Consider the following 14,252-nt stretch of genomic DNA (forward strand, 5'->3'; position numbering starts at 1 on the left):
CAAGAGGATGTAGTGCTCGTTCATCATTTGCGTCGGACCCGCGGGAGGCGTATTTTCGACTAACGCTAGATGATACATTTGTTCAAATGGTAAAGATACACATGTTCAAGTTGACCACAACTAAATGAGTTCATCTGAAAGGATTATTCGGAAAACTACCAAAAGAAGTGCTTAATACGACTCCTGTTGAAAAATATTATCAGTTATTTACTCTTTCATTACGTTCAGTGGGCATATTTATTCCGACGTCATTCCCAAATCTGAAGCATCATTGAAAAATATGGTTACATTTAAGTAACGCTCTTCATAAAATAATTGTGTCTCAAATAGAAGCTCAAACCTTTCAAGGACACGCCCTAATGTGGTCCCCGACTTTGTGTATGGAGTAAACGCCTGACCGAGTCCTCTGTGTCAACCGATCTGCAGTCCCGTCACGTGTGGACTGGTTTTTGACAACATTGCGACTCCACCTACCTATGAATGTCGACAGGCCTGAATGAACATTGACTGTTGAGCTTAGGTATGTTTTGAGTGTTTTCTTCAAGGCCACACTCGTCAACAGCAAAGACGTGGACAGCCATTTTCTATGGGTACTGGTATCCCATTTAAGCATCATGTGGGGTAGCTCAATAGTTAAAGTGTCAACATTGTTCAGAGTGCAAAATAGCCGCTGGCCCGCCAGTCCAAAGACCCGAGTTCGATTCTCCACATGCGTGCAATATGTGAATCCGATTTCAGGTGTCACTCAACTGGAATATTGCAACGTGAAACTAAACTCACTCCCTCTTGTGATCCAGTCGTCCCCAGCATATAAATGACAATAGTATGAACCATTGTATATGTTTAATGGCATGACTGATACAGCAATGTTAGTCAATGAATTAGCTATACATCAACAAGCCAGGGCTATGTGACTAGGACGTACAATCAACGTTCGCTATCTACATGCAATATTTCTCATCAGCACTGCCAACATTGTATCAACATGATAGAAATGTACAGGCATACATACACATTTACATTATCATACAAGCTGAGAATGTTTCTCCTCTAATACGAGGCCAATCTTCATTCTAAAGGTGCCTTGGAGACACAGGACAAATCATCTTTAGTTTTAATACTTAACATGGAATCAGCTCCAACCTTCAGTCCCATAAGATTACAGATCAAACAGATCAACCTGGTCATATTCAGTAAATAATAACCACACAAAAGGAAGAGAACATATGTCAACTGTCAGTGTATAAACTCCAGTTACAGTTGTCTGATAGTTCCAGTCCATACTCAAGAAGTTACAAGGGGTGTGGATTAACATGACACAAGAAAACCATCAACACATGTTCAGCCCAGTTCCACAAGAGAACTTAGCTCTATTTTCAAGTGGTCAGAGCATAAGCCTAAGATTTCTCAGATCCCCAAGATCTCTTCAAGGAGCAGGCCCAGATTTCTTGAAGGAATACAATTTACTACAGTATCTCTTAAAGCATGAAACACTTTTTATAAATGAAATAATACTTTGTGTATAACCATGTTAGTTTCAACTGACACTTTCTTACATCTTATGTATCTGGCTATAGATGTATCCAGGGTATATAACGGAACAACAAGAGATCAACATGACCTGGAATCACAAGGATGGTGTCTGGTCACATCAAAGACTAAAGACTCACTGCTGCGCTGCAGAAGTTACTCATGTTAAGGGGAGTCTGGACCGAGAGGAACCTGATCAATCACATCCCAGGTTCAGAGAAGCATGGGTTACAAGGGATCTATTCCTTCACGAATCCACTAGGCAGAATGTGCACAGTATCCGTACAGCAGTTGTAACACCTGTGTTACATGTAGCTGGGCCCCATTTAAGAAAGATATCGCTACCACTGTCGTAAGTATATGTTACAGTACAAGAGGCACGACAGTCGCAGCGCTATGGTAGGTTTGTAAAACGGAGCCCTGGTCCATTAGGCAGCAGTGTCGACCACTAGCCTGCCTTACAAACGATCCACCTGTAGTAGGCAGTGGGGTAGTCCAGCTGGAATGTTGCAACAGCAGCTGAAGACTAAACCCACTCACTCACTCACTACCTGCAGCACAGCTGTGTCCTTACTTCCTGCATAATACACGATGAGCAGAGGCAAATCCAGATTGTCACAGCCAAGAAGTGCTGGGAGATAAGTATCATAGGGTTAGAAATTAAATCTGACTCTAAAAGAAATACTGAACCATTCAACACCAAGCAACTGATATAACATGTAACAACAAGCTATGCAAGGAACATCTTTTAAAAAATCTGCCGTCCCTTCTACCATTAAGTAAAGTTCGAGCAATAAGCCTGATGTACCAGCCTTGTTGGATAATGTGTGGATGTACTACAATGTACATATATAGGGAATAGCACCTGAACAACAATGGCGACCAGGCGCTCCAGCAGATTAAGTCAAGGTCATCAACATCAGAAATATTGAATTACAAGATTTGTTTGTGATGTGAATGAGGATTCAGCCAGATTTAATTTCCAATCCTGTATGGAATATACTGAAGAATGAGATAGGAAATGGATTCAAAATACACAGAATAATGGATGGGGCTATGTTGGAAGATCACTGGAAACACTAATATGATGAACAGTATAAGAAATCTGAACCAAACCTTCATGCAGGATGTTGAAGTAACAATCAATCAATATTTCTCCAATAACCAAAGCGATATTGTTGCTTTAACATATGTCCACAGATAAGACAGAAAGGACAAAACAAACGCCTAATCCCAAGAAAAACAGCATACAGTTGCTGTAAAATGTCAAACTGTCTTAGCAGGGAAGAAACATTCACAGTTGCTTGTTTCAGTTTATTGAAATCCGTGATTAAAAAGGCCATGTAAAGCTGATGAAAAGATTGGCCCATCTGATGACTTAGAGATGCTGTCTACGGATTCGATAATCTGCTGTACTCTACAAAGTTCTATTTTCATGTTCAGTTTCATAATTCAATAAAAAGTATTTACAAATCTACCTCTTCATGCATACATAAACTCAGTCATCCTTGTCAACTAGTAACAACTCCAAATGTACATCTACAGTGGCCCATCATCATCATCATCATCATCATCATCATCATCATCATCATCATCATCATCATCAAGTCCTATTTACATAACTTGAACCTTACTGTGTCACTCCTATAGTCAGGGCCACTGCATCTGTCCAGTCTGTGGGACTTTTCATCTGTGATTGCAGGAGTGTGTGTGTATGTGTGTGTGTGCGTGAGTGTGTACGTGCATGCATGCGTGTGTTGGAAGTTATGCATGTGTGTAAGTGTGTACAGCATCAGTGATAAGTGTGCATATGCATGCTATGTACTTCGTATGCTACAAGTGTGTATTTTGCGTGCAGTGTGTGCCCATGATGTGTGTTGCATGGCATGTGTGTTTTGTGAGTTGCGTGTTAAGCGTGTTGTATCTGCCTGCAGTCAACAAAAACAATCATATCTAACCACGGACGACTCATAACACTATACAAATTGCATATAGCACATTGTGCCACTTCAAACAAACACAGATAATCATCCAACTACAAGCAGAGATGCATTACCAACATTGCCTGATGCCCGATTAACCTGGGTTTGGCAGGTAGTGAAGAGTCTGTGAACAAGAGGCAAAACATATCTGACAAGATTGTGGAGCACCCCGACTTCACCTTCAACTGACACAAAACAATCTCCTAACACTAAGACTTAAGACTTTAGCTTTGTTTATGTTGTAAATTAAATAGGACATCAACATGATGTCCTACCAAGTTCCTATACTGCCAAGTGACACCTGTTGTGAAAACGTTGTGATGTTTCAAACTCATTCATGTACACCCTTCAGAACATCAGGCTGTCTGTCCCTAAACCATGTCAAAGCCTTTATAAAACAAGAAGCCAGACAAAAAATGCCTGTTACCTGAAACAGGTATTTGATCTGCACCACGCTTTCAAATGTGTACTAAGCTGATCTCACAATCTTCAACACAGACTTAGGATAATCACAGCTCTAAATCACCCTAGGTGTGTTACAAGCCGAAAATCGCTAAGAGTAAGCAAATGAATCGCATATTCCGCTCTTGCAACAGCTTGAAGCATTTATCGGTTTTCCAAACATGGAGCAACATGGAGCAATTACTGTTTGCTCATCTGGCACTAATAAGGAATGAGTGATTAATTTATATAAGATTGTTGATGACCACACTGAACCTGTGGAACAAATGAGGATGCTGGGATGTAAGCTGTTTTTTGCCAATTTGGCAACCGAACAATTCTGTTCGACCTTCAAATTCAAATTTTCCTAAGTTGCCATTTTGGTTTGACAAGAAGCAACCTCTCCCAGTGATTGCTGCGATTGCAAGTGGCTGAAAGTTAGTGTTCCATTGTCAGGGGATTCGCTGTTCATCGCTTGCAAGCGACTGGTTGTTTGCAACGCATCCTCTGTGGGCCATGTCCTGAAGCACAATTTCAAGATGCGGTCTTAAGTCCATCTTAAGCTGCTTGTCCATGGCTAGTAAAAATCCAAATCTAGTAAATTTCCACAGTCATTCCCCAGACTGGCTAGTGAATTTTCATGGGGTCATTTTGAAATATATCAATCTCTCTGACTTACAAGTTGTAATACACTTTTCAACAAGCAAGATAATGGCCTGAAAAAGATGTTTATCATATTAGAAGCTTAATGAAGTAACTCGTATCATGCCAACAAGATCTTATTCTCTTGTAATCTTTCGTTTATTTTTTCATTCAAATTTCGGTCGATTGAATTATTTTGTATACTAGTGACTTTCAGGCATAGCTAGCCTGACTGGCTGCAAAATTTGGAAAGTATTTCATACACAAGCTGTGGCTCATCAAGAGTACGTACTCCTTATTATTCAAAAATACAGTAGCACTGAAATACTGAGGAGTACATTTAGAGTACTGAATGGAAATTAAAGGCGTACCAGAAATTTTGTGTTTTGTTTTCATATATGCACCACAACATTGCTACTCTTGTGTAAACAGGTCAGTTAACATAAAACCAATACTTTTTCAGATAAATACATTTGTAAGTGATCCTAAAACCGTGCACCATTGCTGTGATGCATATATAATACATTTTCAGAATTATTTCCAACTGTATCATGCATATTTTTATCCGTACATACCGCGGCTGATACAGACATATCTGGAGCCCTGTGTGTGGTTTCTTGATATTACAGACACAGTATAAACAGAACAACACATACTGTGAGGTAGGAGGATAGTGAAGCACACACAGGGAACGTCATCGACATTGACTGATGTAACATCTGGATTTATGTTCAACACATCTAAGCCAACTGTGATGATAAATCTCTTTCGAATAAGGGGACTTAAAAGTATCTGAGCCCTGAGAGGCCTGTGGCAACAAGAACGATTGTACGGCTGCGAAAGTCAGAAGTGTATGTCAAAGTATGGGAGTTGCCATCACTTTCATGCCAGTGTAAAATTATCCCATGTTTTAACACCATGTCATTTTTATGTGCCTAAAGTTCAATATAGTCATGTCACTACTGTTTGATCTGTGGAATCTGCGCCTGATTACCAGTTGATCAAAATTCAACATCATAGAAAATGAAACAAATTTACTAGAATCATTCATGTTATAATTCACAACATTACCGACATCTCTCAACAGTGATGACTCTGAACACCAGTCCTGAACTACTGGATTTCAGTGTTCCACTACAACAACTTACACCTGAGTCACAGCCAGTGACGTGAAGCTACACACAACATCCATCTTGTCTGTCAGTACATCACAACATCAATCCCACAAGTGGTACTTTCTGATTGTGCAGATACTTTCAAAACACAGATACAAACTAATACATCTTCTAATACACCATGTTGTAAAAACATCGTCATTTCTACATCCATGGTCAGACTCTGAAACCTGGTTGGTCTGCTTTCTTGTTGTTTAAGACAAAACTCAGCATTATTCAAGCTATGTGATAGCAGCCCGTAAACAGCCATGTCTGGATCCCCAAATCCAGTGATTGACATCATCAGCACTGATCTTCACAGTTAGGATATAATGACATGTTCTGACCACCCAATCGTGTTAGTTGTCTCCTATGGCAAGCATGGGATGCTGAAGACAAGATCTAACCTGATTCTTCAAAGATTATCTTCATGATATTAACCAAGAATCCTACATTAATTTCATTTTGGTAATATCAAAGATCCTTCTAGAAATATGAAGAAAAAAACAAGGCTTTATCTGATTAAAAAGATCTATAGGAAGTTTAACAATGAAAATCCTTTAGTTGATGTGTCTTATCTTGAATATAAACCTGGTACATAATTAGAACTTACTTCATGCATAATGAGTTTGATTACCATGGCAACACAATCTATTAAAGCTTCCCTGTAAAGAAACACAAATGCTGGAGCAGTTTTAGCAGTGAAGGTTTGTAGTGACATTCAACTTGCAAGCACTGAAAAAGCCAAGGTATCTTACATAACAAATTCACCGAAAGTTTGAAAATAGGAAGACGTTGTTCCATGTTCAAAGCTAGCCATTATTCTGGAAGTTTGACACTGAGAAAACCAAGACACCTTAATTAATCAGTGCCCATAATTTTGTAGGCAATAAACTATGCAAACTAAGGTCCATGTAGCGATTGCAGCACTCTGACTGAGTGTATGATAAAGTATGGGAGTTACAATCACTTCAGTGCTACAATCACTGTGTAACAGTGGCCAAGGCCTATCTATCAGCATCACTGCCATACATGGCAGTACAAACAGTATAAACCAAAGAGAATTCGTGTTACTTGTTACTCTCTGGTTCCAGACTAGCATCAAAGCTGCACCTACACTCCTGCCCTTGGAACAAAATATCCCTACTTCCACATCTGTGGATGCTTGCCATATTGCACTAGATGCTGGATTCACACATCAGTCTCAGAATCCACCTGAGAGGACAGTTTGAACTTTGAGTCCAGTTTTGTCCTGGACTTGGGGACAGGGTGCTGCTGCTGCTGGCCATTGCCTCCTACTACCTGTATCGTCCTCTCCTCCGCTGTCTTGTTCTCCCACGCATCATCGTCTACCGTGAACTGTTGGGGAAACATAGCGTTACCATGGGTACATGCAAACATTAGCCAAGACAAAGCCAGGATGGTTTGAGCTCACTTGAAAATGCTCTATGTCAAATCCTTGGCCACCTTTCAAAGGTACATTCATTATGAGCAAGGTATATATAAGGTAATGCTAAGGAAGGATAATCCTCATGGAAGTTATAAATACGTTTTGCATATTCATGACCAATGCACACGTAATTGTTTGTGAATACAACAGTTAAAAATAACCATATAGAACCAGTTGCACTTAAAAAAATCTGATGGTACATTCAACTAAACAGATTCAGCTATTGCATCATTACAATTATCCTTAATTACTATTGTGTTCATTTCTAAAGATACAAATACATCATAAGGTTTAGTCCTCGTATATTTACTATGCGTCAATGCCACACATTATGGCTCACAGTTCATATATTTACCATGCATTAATGCCACGTAATACAGCTTGTCTCATACATATACCATGCATACTCTTTATGTTCATAAATACTATGAAAGTCAGCAATATAAACATTTGTTTGTCTTTCTTTTGTTATTTTATATATAAAGGAAGAATTACTGATATTGACATTTTAATATTTGTGACCAATGACAAATTAATGAACATACCTTTTCAAATTATGCAATGATCATTCACAATAATCAAACATATCGTTGTATACAACATGTAAATTTGATGGTTTCTTTGATTCTTTTCAATTTACAATACAACAAATATAACAGTATGAAATAAATATGAAATAAATAACACATTTGCAGTGACATCAAAACCACTTCATATTCATTATTAAAGACAGACACATTTACCTGACAAGGCAAAAACACCTGTACAAGAGATAGAATAATGGTTAGTGATAAGTATGATAGATTTCATAATGAAAGCTGTCTGAGAGATAGACATCTTGAATGTTAAACTACAAGCAAAAATTAAGCTTGCATCTTACACCAGTGAAAACCGGGAATGCCAACAGCTAGAGTCCATGATTACCTGTGGACTGGACAGTTCACCTTCGTACACAACAGCTCTCATAAATGCCAAAGGTGTCTTAACGTAATTAGACTCACATGTCTTGTCATTACCTCCCTTTTCCCAAAAACAATTAAAAAATATTAAAAACTGACAAACATAATTTTGATCATGAAAATACATGCATTGCCCATCTTATACTAGCCCTTATAATTTACGTACAGCTGTTTGTCAGTGAGGTGTTCAGCTGTCAAAATCAAAAACACCCTGTAACCATGGTAACCATAGACCCCACTGAAGACAGAATGTGCATACCTTAAGTCTCCAGAGGTCAACACCAAACATGGCAAACTGGGCACCACAAATATAACAAGTAAGATGGTTCAGATATAAGTACATGAGGTACTACCAATCATTTATAACAAACAGAACTGTTTCGAGGCTGGAGCAATCACACTGCTTGACTTCAAAGCCCCATGAGCAACACATCTGTTCCAACAAATCTCTAAACACTTGGAAGTTTTCTTTAACACCAGGGCATCCATACCTGTACACACTATTTCAGATGTTCAGATACCGAGAGGGAGAACAGATGTTACATAAACGCGTTTGGTGTTTCGATTTACGAAAAGGGCTGTCCAAACTGTCATGTGTCGGAAGTTGAAGGACTGAGTGATACGTAAGTCATATTTTGTCGCGCAGAGGACAGGTGCCCCTTGATGGGCGTGTCACTGGGATGCCCATGCCGACTTGTCATCTTCAAACTGTATAGTCAGGGGAGAGAAGCAGAGAGACAGGTCAGTATGTTGCACATATGTACCTAACCTACACTCACTGTACATGCTTGCTTGAGCTTACCAAACCATTCACAACACCATAATCACTTTATGACTCTTGGAACAGCAGTAGAACTACACTGTTTTGTGTTAGCAAACAATTTTGGAGTGGCTGACATGGCCAACAGTTCCTCCAGTGTTTTACTCAACAAACCAGGGGATTAATGATTTGTTCCAAAACAAGAGAAACTCAGGAATTTCCCTTTGTGTTTTTCCCAAAATAATATTAATGATGCTTTGGACTGGGCAAACATGTCAACCGCTGTGTCTAAATAGTCCCAAAATGCATTGTCCTCTATCTTAGAAACGACTGAAACAGGTCTATCACGTAAAAAATTCAGTGATCAGTGTTTTAATTAGTTAGACAGATAGAAGATGTGCTCTGTGCATATGTGAGTGTGAAACATTCCACATCCAGTTATGTCCCAACAGTTCCAAATATTCCCACAACAAACATGTACCAGTGAGTCTGGAAGAGGAGCATATACATGTAGCACTCGGATCAATGGACCTCTCACCTGAGACAGGATGCCCAGCCCTTTACACTAATGAACAGACCTAATGCACATGTCTGTTATTTAACACAGCAGTACTAAATAGTATTGTAAATAATCCAGTAAATGATCAACTCTGGGACAAACAATCAAGTGACTGATATTGTAAGCAAGGATCCCTACCATCGGGAAAACATGAAACCTACCAAGCCCCTAGTCTCTATAACCAATCTATTACATTACTCCTAACTTACTCACATATTTCACAACCAGTGAATGTTGCTGAGAATCAATTCTAACCCAGATTCCACAAGGGTTCAATGGCACATGACTTCATCAGTCATCTGCTTAAGGCTTGGAACGACCTATCCTATGTTTGATAGGACATTACTTTATTATAGGATCAACCAAAAGGACAACTAGCAAATATGATATGTATGATAGACAGTTTGACACAGCTGGACATCCCTATTAATGAAAGCTTGGGTAGACCTACACAGCTCAACTTTTCCTACGATATTACCTTCTTTTAGGATCTACCAAAAGGTTAACTAATGAATATGATTCCCTGTTGAAGTTGCATAGTATGACAAGGAACATTATCCCGGGCTAACCCTTTCTTATCACTTGTTGACAAGACAGCTATATTTGCCATGGAGACAGAATATCTGAGCCCCTGTGAGACGTGAGAGGTGCCATGGATCGGAGTTTCACATACACAGCTCCATTCACTGTTATTATATGCAGTATAGTCAATATAAAAGTATTTCTCTAGCAAAGCCCTTGATCTTTGGTTTAACTTGAATCTCCATTATTCAACAGAAGCAATGGTTAAACAGTAAAACTGTACATAAGCATCATATAGATGGTGTTCTTACATAGAAGCTTTTTTCCCACATAAAAGTCTATGGAATAGAAAAGCAATGGCAAAAGTAAAAATAGAAGAATGTTAATTTGTGTTTCATAATTATTTGATTGAAACAAAAAGTGAAAAATTACTCATCTGAAATGTTAAAACCTTACTCCATTCAATGAAAACTATATCCTTATCTAAAAAAGCAAGGAAAAACAAAACCGGCAAAGCAAGGTCAGCTTGGTTCATGAGAAGATTTGATGAGGGCTTAAGCCAAATTTGCTACTTTTCTGCCTGGATGATTTTCTTTCCTTACATCAGCTTTTACCTCATTCAAATCTTTCCATAACCCGGCACACGCCAAACAACACCGATAAAAACCTACCCATACCTGAGACCCCTTAAAAAGGAAAATATGATGTGCACATCAGTCAGCTTACCTTTCCTGGGCTGAAGTCGGCAAAATTAGCGAAGGGATCGCCCCCAGTTGTAGAACTCCCTCCTGTTGTAGAACTTGTAAATGGATCTGAGGTACTGGCAAATGGATCACTTCCGAATCCCGCAAATGGGTCCACCTTAGGCTTGTTGGCTCCCATGGGTAGGGGACTCTTTGACTTAGGAGGGGCTGGCCTTGGAGGTGGCTGCTTTTTGGATTTAGGTGGAAGGGCAGGCGCATGTCCTGGAGAATCTGTTCTCTTTGAGGATTTCGGAGCAAATGGATCCGAACCAAATATGTCATCGCTTGCTCCTTTCTGGAAGGTAAAATATTTCATACTGATATGGCCATCCCATAACTGGTTTGGGAAAACAAATTATAAAAACACATATGAAATTTGCTAAACTTTAATAAAAAGACTCTACTGTGAGAAAACGATGCTGAAAAAAATCAATTCTTCCACATCAAGTGAATACTGTTTTACGCTGCTTTTGTTCCAAGGAACCCTTGTGGAGAATCAAACCCGGGCTTTCCGTGTGACAAGTGAATACTGTAACTACTACGCTACCTCACCACCCAATACTTCCATAAGCATCCCTAGAACTAAATAATGAGCACTGGGGTGACTGACGTACTATGTAAATATCGCTGGGAACACATACCTGTTTACTTGAGCTAGTGGCACCAAAACCACCAAAAGGGTCGAAGTTACTTTGTTTTTGACTAGAATGAGATGGAGAGGAGAAAGATCCGGCAAATGGATCTTCACTGCCAAATGGATCACTCTGAAAGGAAACATTACTGTAGGATTAGTATTTTGATTTGCTTACCAGTATCCTAAACATCTGATAAGCTGGGTTAAATAAATTTGTTTGCTATTTAAATCCATACTCCACAAATATCCAAGCCAAATAATGTTGATTACTGGATTGACTTGTCCATGCTCAATTTTTGCCAGAGTACTGCCATAGTGAGCTGGAATATTGCTTGAGTGCAGCCTTACACAACAAAAAGAAACTACATGATGGTTATCTAACATGGGTAAGAGAGGGTCTCACAGAAACATGGGTCAAGTACTCACAAACAAATAAAACAGACACAGAGTAAGGAAATGAATAGATGATTATATTTACTTTACGAACAATTTGACAAGAGTCATATGAGGGTCCTCTTACTACAATATGCTCTTACTATGTATGGTACATACTGCAGTACAAGGCCTTCCGTTTGGTCCTGTTTGCTTCAGGTATATGAGATATGAGGACAATGCAGAAAATCGACAAGAGTCAAACCTAACATTACTTAATCACATGGAAAAAAATAACCATGATCTTTGTTATTTTGAACAAACAAAGCTGTCATTTCATGACTAAGTAGAGATGACATCACGAAAATCGAAAATACTGCATGTTTGGACTGCACAATGGTATAAAATGCAAAATACAGCAAGTTTTACCAATACAACAGTATACCGTTTTACCCTTGAATTCACAGAGCTTTCCCTGAAATTATAAATCAAAAAAAAGAAAAAAAGGGAAACTGCCATCTGAGAATACCTTTAAACCACAGAAGCAGGCATTGTACATTTTAACCATTTTGAATGGAACATGGTCCAGATCCACAAAGGGTTCATATGTTACGACTTGTCATAACTCTAAATTTATCTTAAGCTTAGGAATGACGCAGCACCACAGAACACTTTGTTGATCAGGGCTTTGAACAAGCAACACTTGGAAAACTAGGCTCCCCCAGCACATAAGCAAATTAAACTCTTCCGTACAGCCTAAAGACTGTCCACATGTACACATATTCTGCAGTGCATCAGAAGGTAAGGTAACATGGCGACGCGTTACCTTTGTAGGTTTGTCTGAACCAAAGGTATCCTTAAATGGATCTTCAGCAGCAAACGGATCTGCCTGGAAGCCATCGGAGGATTTGAAAGGATCACCTGGAAAATATTCGTGAAGACTATATGACCATTTTTTCCCAACACCACTGAACAAGTAGAGGCAATTGATGTATATATGCTGTTTTGTGTTTTACTCTCAACTACATATCCTTACAGATCTGAGACAGAACATGTAAACAAACCAGTGGCTGATCCTGTGTGCAATGCTCCAAACTGTTGTGGTGCAATTACACATGATTTGCCATCTCTTTATAAACCAGTGGCTGATCCTATGATCAATGCCCCAAGCTCCTGGGGTGCAATGACATGCGAATTGCCATTTCTTTACACTGCTTTCGAACCTGTTCCCACTCGAGTCACTACACCATCCAGGGCCCCGTTTCACAAAACTCTCATAAGCCTAAGGTCTTGTAACTTTTCTCGTAACATTCCTACTTCCTATGTTACAGTATAGGAGGTACGAATGCTACGAGAAAAGTTACGAGACCTTAGGTTTTTCTTCAACTTTGAAGGCAACTTTTACCAATATTCCATCAAATGGGAGAACACAAGAAACAGGCTTCGCACACTGTGCCCATGTGAATCAAACCCAGGTCTTTGGTATGACAAGTGAACGCTTTAGCCGCAAGGCTATCTCACCGCCTCACATGCAGTCTATCAGTGAGTGAGTTTTGTTTTACACCGCTGTCAGCAATATTCAATCAACATCATCGCGGGAGACATCAGAAAGAAGCTTCACACATTGTACCCAAGATGCATCTATAAATATATCAATGTGGATAGGAGAGTGATGACATCTAACATCTTCCATTGAAAAGTGCACGTAAGTGATTGTTAATGACAGTTTTAGAATATCAAAAATCAGAATATTTGAATGGTCTGTGGTTACTTGATACCCAATATATGAAAAAAAACACTGACTCAGATATTTATAATTAAATTTTCATTGTGTTCATAAAAATTCTGGCAATCTGATTGGTTAACTGGGAACATTTCTTTTGATTTCATTTCCCAATGAATCTAAAAAGCTAAGCCACACCCACCGAACTGGACTACTTTCGGACCTTTAAACAGCGAGGGAATTCCCATGCACTCAGGTACCCTAATGAACTTTGGATAAACATTGAAGTGATACATTGTGGTTAACATAAACAAACAACTCAATATTATCCGTGAACGTTAAATGTGGAGGATGAATTGCATCAATTGACATTAGCAATTATTTTTTGGTGATTTTAGAGTTACATTTATTGACAATCTAAATCATAAATGAAAACAAAGAAAGTAAGAATCTTTTATTTACATGTTATTTCAAAACATCAAGTCAGACAAACAGTGTGCACTTTTCAATGGAAGATGTCATCTGTCGACTTACTGTCTTTAAATGGGTCCTCATTCTGGAATGGGTCCGCCTGTGATGGGGGGTCACCTGAGTTACTGAACGGATCTTTCCCCTTGAAGGGATCATCCTTGAAGTCATCAATCGTTGATCCAACACTGAAGCCACTCAAGGTGCTCACCGGACTGCTTCCAATCTGGTAACAGGTCAGCACTTGGTAACCATGGGAACACACACACAAAAAAAGAACTTTGAACCACTACCACCACCTTACATGGTCTTG

General features: G+C 39.1%; 1 protein-coding gene across 2 annotated transcripts in view; it reads right to left on the reverse strand.

Moving 5' to 3' along the window:
• Positions 1 to 7,648: 7,648 nt before the first annotated feature.
• The window catches only part of LOC137290382 (epidermal growth factor receptor substrate 15-like 1), a 33,942-nt gene continuing 27,338 nt past the window's right edge, over positions 7,649 to 14,252 (reverse strand). Inside the window, exons 17-21 of one of the 2 annotated variants that reach the window (XM_067821281.1) lie at positions 14,006 to 14,165; positions 12,575 to 12,669; positions 11,384 to 11,506; positions 10,726 to 11,037; positions 7,649 to 8,866 (exon numbers count right to left, since the gene is read on the reverse strand). In XM_067821281.1, coding sequence (XP_067677382.1) covers positions 8,831 to 8,866; positions 10,726 to 11,037; positions 11,384 to 11,506; positions 12,575 to 12,669; positions 14,006 to 14,165 — 726 coding nt within the window. In that variant the 3' untranslated portion in view covers positions 7,649 to 8,830. The remainder of the gene's footprint in view (positions 8,867 to 10,725; positions 11,038 to 11,383; positions 11,507 to 12,574; positions 12,670 to 14,005; positions 14,166 to 14,252) is intronic. The other variant, XM_067821282.1, reaches the window with a different exon arrangement.

The sequence above is a fragment of the Haliotis asinina genome, chromosome 7 (assembly GCF_037392515.1).
Source record: "Haliotis asinina isolate JCU_RB_2024 chromosome 7, JCU_Hal_asi_v2, whole genome shotgun sequence".
NCBI classification, from domain to species: Eukaryota; Metazoa; Mollusca; class Gastropoda; order Lepetellida; family Haliotidae; genus Haliotis; species Haliotis asinina.